Here is a 6,000-nt window from a genome sequence, read left to right as displayed (position 1 = left end):
CCTCTTATTGCCTTTCATTCTGCATGGACTTGGAAGGCAAAAGTCTAGCTTGAGTTCTCAACATCTTTTCCTGTAGCATACAGCACTTTTGTTCCTCTCTCCATGGCCCATGTGCCACTAGCACCCTGGGTCAGCAGCCCTCTTCCTCATGTCCTTGCCAAGAGCAATCAGATTTCCCGCAGCACTAATAAGGACTGGGGGCCTTATGTGAGCAGAGCAGCAGCATGTGGTGTGATATCATGCAGTTCAGATAACTTTTCTTTTTTTGTGATCAGCTGCAGAACTAATCTGAGGGAAGGGGAAAGACTGTCTGCTAAACACAGAGCCAGGAGTAATGGTGTCTGGAAAGGGCTCCTGTTCAGCAACCTGCATTGTTTTTCACTACTGTAATTAAAATGCGCTTCAGTGGGGGTAGGAGTTTTCCTGGGAAGGATTTGACATTCTGGTGTCTGTCTCCCTTGAACAGGGTCTCTCGTGCAGTGTGGCTGCAGGGTTGACAGGAGTGTCATTTTCACAGCAGCAGCTGGGAGTGCCTACATGGGCTTCACTTGAGTGCTTGTATGGCTGATATCTGTCAGATCTTACAGTGCCAGGGCAGCCAGTTTGGGCTGGAGCTGGGAGATCCCCAGGGCCAACACAAGTGGCGCAGTATTAATAGATACAGCAGCAAATCCAGCCCCACTAGTGTGAGGGACTCCTAGGGTTGAGTGCCTGTTGGGGACCAGGAGAAGGTATAAGCCAGCTCAGGTTTGAGCAGTGTAGCAAGAGATAGCCTATGCCCAGCATAGCTGGCCCTTACAAAGCTCCCCCTGCATCTGGGCACTACTGAAGGAAAGCGCCATATAGTCCCCACATACTAGTCAAGGAAAGCTACAGAGCCCCCACCTCTGCCACGAGTTTATTTACAAAAAAAGTTACAGGCCACCGTGCCCTCCCCCTGAGCACTGAGACTTTAAAATTCCATATTTTCTTCCACACAGGAACAATCTTCCCCTTGCAGCACGTTTGGAACAGGCTGCAGGAGAAAACAAGTGACAGGAGAAGGGGAGATACAGGCCACACATGGTGGGGTGGGAATAGCCTTGCTTCAGCATTAACCTTGGTTCTGTCTCATGAAAGAAACTGGGACGCACATGAGCAAGAGCAGGGTACCCCATTTCCTTCTTTTTCAGGCTCTTTCCTCCCTCACAGGGAGGAGGGGGCGGTGTATAGTGGGGGAAGGAGTATATCGTTACTTAGCATTATTGCCAGATATACTCACTGCAAAGAAAGTTAAGAAGAATCCTTACCCTGATCGCTGCAGCTGCTTGTACCTACTTCCACCATAACAATCAAATCGGGAAGGCAGATGCACTGTTGCAGCAATAGGGAACATATGCTACAAAAGGTGGTAGCGGGGAAAGCAGAGATGGGACTTTCTGTTGCCCCAGCCACTGTGTAGGTTCCCCAGAGATTCTTCTCTTCAGCTCTTGTCTCTCAACAGGGGCGTCACTCCATGTGCCTGTGCATCCCTAAAGATTTCCCCCTCTGTACCACTCAGGCCTCAGTCTGTGCTGCAGGGCCTATTTCAGTGCTGCACAGAATATCGTACAGAGAATGTCAAGTGTTGGAGCTGAGAACGGTGTCCTGGCTCTGGTGTATGTACAGCACCCTGCAACCTCGGTGCAGACACACACATGGATGGAGCAGGCAGAGCAGAGGAGGCAGGTTTTGCAGGAGAGTTCTTTTTGTCCTGTTAGTTGCTTTGATCACCTCAGTCTCTCTTCTTGGAAACAACTGCCGTGGGAATGGCTCCAAGTGATACCCAGTAGGTTTGGGAATGTTGGTAGCTTGAGGGCCTGAGGCCTGGTCACTCCTTGAAGCCCTGGATGCTACAGAGAATCCTCTTCTGGTGGCCTGGAAGCGACACCCCCATCTTTTTCAAGTCCCTTAAAGAGATTGGGGGAGGGAGAAGAGAAAGATCAACTGACTCACTGCTCTTGCTCCTTGTTGACGGGGGAAGGGCATGGCACATAGCTACCGTTCATTCTGTGGAAATCAAACCCTACGATCTGTTCCTAGGTCCAGGAACTTCTCCCTGCCTCTAGCTTAGAGCTGCTGCCCCCCAGTGCCCTCCCCTGTAGTCAATGGACGTTGAGAGCCCACTGCAGGGCTGCATGTCACTGCTGCCATCAGACTCAGCAACTTACTCTTCCTGCCACTGCTGTCTTCTTGGCATGAGGATGTGGGATGTGGAGGGAGGAAGATGAAGACCCATGGCACTGGACCTAAATGTCACTGCTGTAAATATTCCACCTGATACAGTTGTTGTCGTTCACCCCCTGCTCCCCCCCAAATAAACCAGCCTCTTCCTACATCCCACTCCTGTGGCTCCAGCCCTTCCTCTGGGCAGATGCTTCCTTAAATTATGTACTTACCGTACTCCCCTAGTGCTATGCATGCTGGTCCCAACCCCTCCCATTTCCTGATATCTCCTTGCAAGCATGAGGGCTGTGCCACCCATGCAACTCCTTCCTATTGAGCATCAACCGCATGGGCTGCCTGCTGTCTAGGTGGCATGGATGAGCAGCACCTGGTTCAGGCTCCACATGGACAGAGCAGAGAAGACTTTGTCAGTTGGCAGAGCCTGCAGAGGAATCTGTCCTCAAAGGTAGGGGGAGTCCTGCTAGACTCAGCTCTGCTCCTGGATGTACCTTCCCCTCTGGCTCTGAGCAGGAGACAGCCCCTTTCCTGGCAACAGAGACCCAGGCAGAGCTTTAGCATCTCCAGGCAGACATGCTGTACCTGGGGCAGACTGACTGCCACTGAGGAGCTAAAGCTGGAAGAGCACAGAGTGGCTGGCCAGCTGACTGAGAGAGACACTGGACAACATGTCCCTACAGAGCCTCGCATTCTGCCTTCCCTGCCTAGCCAGTTCAGAGTCTGATGCAAGCCCCTGCTCCTCCTTTCCAAAGCCCTACATGGGCTGGGAGCAGGCTCACTCAGGAGACTGCCTCTCAGTGCTCAAGAAGAACAGCTGCCTGTGGCTGATGGCAGTCCACAATACGTCTGGGAGGACACATTATAACCCTTATATTTCAGACTCCAGGAGGGCAGAGCAGAGAAGACCGTCAGCTGGCAGAGCCTATGAGGAAGGGGAGGGCTACCGCTATGGAACAAGCTCCAGGGGATTTGGATAAGTCGGTTTTATCACCTTCCGGGAAAGGGGAAAGCTCCCCCTCTTTGTGACTCCAGGGAGCAGGAAGGGGATGCTATGATCCCCTTGGATAATCTGTGTACCCATTTCTGGAGTGTGCTCAGATACCATAGGGATGGCTGCATAAATTTAGTGTGGGTCTCGTCCCAAGCTCTCCTGGCCCAAAGGGGAGCCAGGTCTGCCCAGGAGGGCCACAGTGGTTTCTGCTTACTCAGTAGTGAGCTCCAGGATGGATTCCATGGTGTCCAAGCCAGCGGTGCGGAAGTTGATGATATACCGCTTCATGCGGATGGATTCCAGCCACTCTGGGATTGACTGATAAGGGATCCCGTCAGACCCACTGCAGCTGGGGAGCCGCAGCGTCACCCTGGGGACAAAAAGTCATCATCAAGGCAACTACTTTGAACTGAACGCCAGCACCTTAAAACTGAAATTTATCGAAAGAACAAGAATACCCTCTGCTGGGGCCAGGGAGGTATGTCTGCTCCCTATGCTCCCTGAGCCTTAACTCACCAACAGTGTCCTGCACACACAGCCTGGAGACTCCTCTCCCCCATGTTGTCAGTGCCCCATTCTCTGGGGAAAGCACCAATGCTGGAGACAGGAACCAACTGCATTCTCTCCCCGTTCTGTGGAACCTCCCAGCCCAGCACCACCTACCTGGGGTCGAAGTCTGCAACAGATCGGAGTAAATGGGGGCTGGAGATGAAGTGTTCTAGCTGGCCCTGGATCTCCTGGAAGCGGGGCCGTCGCATGCGATCGTGCGACCAGCAGCCTTTCATGAGCTCATAGAGGATGGATGGGCAGTCCACAGGGGGTGGGAGTCGGTACCCATCCTCTATGCTCTTCATCACCTACACACAGAAGGGCAGAGAGACTTGTGACCAGATTCTACTCATGGCAGCGACGCCACAGAGATGATCAAAAAGGAGCCAGAATGCCTCCAGAGGGAAGTCCATGCGATGGTCACAGTTTTGTGGGGCCCTATGCAATGAAAAGCAGATGGGGTCACTTCATAAACAGGCATGTGGGAAAGTTACTGGACAGCCGAGCGAGGGCTCAGGATGCTTGGAGGTGCCAGGGAGCACATTGATAGGTACAATGGGGTTTAAATTGACACTTGTCACTGTGCCCCCACCTCCATACACACATGTTCATCTTTCCAAATGTGAGATATGGGGGTCTATAGTCCTGTCCCAGGATTGGTGGGGAAAGGGTTAACAGTCTCTGAGGAAGAATCCAGCGGGATAACCTTGCTGAGCTGGGGGGTGGGGAATAGGGACAACGAGGTAAGATAATTATCCAGAATACTACAAAAGGGTAGTCTGGGTAGGAGGGGACCGAGAGGGGTTTTCAGAGGGGAAGGGGGGAAAAAGCTTTTCTCTGTACTCATGGTGGCCTAGGTCAGAGTAAGCCATCCTTTATATAGCATTATAGCTGACGAAGTCCTTGCTTTACCAACCCTGTTGGGACCAGCCTTCCATGTGGGTTGGGGGAAATACAGGTGACACACTCCAGAGGGCTGGGTCTTTGTTTCCTTGCCCCACTAACATGAATGAGGTCAGGGTAACAAGAGTTTATTCCCCTGTTATATGGCAGGGGTTAGCATACACTGGTGGCAGTGGCTACTCTTAGAGGGGCTGGGGTGCCACAGCAGGGATTGCAGACAATGGGTTCCCCAAAGTAGGTGGTGGTCCTATGTGCCTTGTCCAGTCCATTCAGCCTAGGCCCAGCCCTGTCTGCTCAGCATATGACCTCCACACCAACACCACAGCCTCTCCCTCCCTGTTACCTCCTGATTGGTCATGTCTCCATAGGGCTTGTCCCCAAAGGACAGCACCTCCCACATGACAATGCCGTAACTCCAGACGTCGCTGGCTGAAGTGAAGATCCGATGGGCAATGGCTTCAGGTGCTGTCCAGCGGATGGGGATCTTCCCGCCCTGCAGGGAGGGGCCAGAGCACAGCTAGCGGTTACCATCTGGTCATATTTCAGGATCCCAAAGTGCAGTACAAACCACATATAACAATGTGCTCACTTCATCCACACATGCAGCCATCTCTGGGCTAAATAAGGCAACTTTTTAACAGTGAGTGACACAGTTTTGGGGAAAAAATGAAGGACACTCCTTTATCCAACTGACTCCATAGGGGGAATGCTAGGGAGGCATCATAGAACCATCCAGGTTGGAATTTAGTCAGGACACCACGGTTAATCCCCAAAGTTTATACAAAGTGACACAGGCTCCTAACTGACTGCAAATGGTCAGGACTTTGGTTTTACGCCTCACCTAAAAGACAGCCCCTCCAGCACAGTGCTGGCCAGCACCACACTGAGGCCCATACTTACTCCAGAGGGAAGAGCACCACCTTCTGAGTCACCCATACCCCTCCTTGCAGGCTTCCCATCCAAATCTTCACCTGGCCTGGTCTCCCTTAGCATGAAATCCAGAAGGCTCTCTACCCACAATGTACAATAACTCCATTTAGAAGTTATAAGACCCTGAGGGGCCCTAGCCTTCACACAGGTTGTTGCCATGTCACCTTAGTTTCGTACGTCCCCTCCACATCGTTTTCCAATATCCGGGACAGACCAAAGTCAGACACTTTGCACTGCAGGCTGTGAGTTACCAGGATGTTGCGGGCAGCCAGGTCCCGGTGCACATAGTTGCGGTCTGAAAGGTAGGTCATGCCTGAGGCAATGCCCTGCAGCATAACCACCAGCTGTACAGAGCTGAACTTCTCCTCGTTTTCCTACAGGGTGACGGGGAAAGAAACAGGTCCCATCAGGTCACTGGAGTTTGC

General features: G+C 52.3%; 1 protein-coding gene across 4 annotated transcripts in view; it reads right to left on the bottom strand.

The window, feature by feature from the left end:
- Window positions 1-882: 882 nt before the first annotated feature.
- Window positions 883-6,000, bottom strand: part of EPHA1 (EPH receptor A1) — a 67,325-nt gene continuing 62,207 nt past the window's right edge. For all 4 annotated transcript variants that reach the window (XM_044999966.1, XM_044999965.1, XM_044999972.1 and 1 more), the window contains 5 exons: window positions 5,740-5,949; window positions 4,989-5,138; window positions 3,857-4,050; window positions 3,408-3,563; window positions 883-1,928 (listed from right to left, as the gene is read on the bottom strand). In XM_044999966.1, the coding sequence (XP_044855901.1) occupies window positions 1,850-1,928; window positions 3,408-3,563; window positions 3,857-4,050; window positions 4,989-5,138; window positions 5,740-5,949 (789 nt within the window). In that variant the 3' untranslated portion in view covers window positions 883-1,849. The remainder of the gene's footprint in view (window positions 1,929-3,407; window positions 3,564-3,856; window positions 4,051-4,988; window positions 5,139-5,739; window positions 5,950-6,000) is intronic.

This window comes from Mauremys mutica, chromosome 1 (assembly GCF_020497125.1).
Source record: "Mauremys mutica isolate MM-2020 ecotype Southern chromosome 1, ASM2049712v1, whole genome shotgun sequence".
NCBI lineage: Eukaryota > Metazoa > Chordata > Testudines > Geoemydidae > Mauremys > Mauremys mutica.
This window is presented reverse-complemented; position numbering and strand designations above follow the sequence as displayed.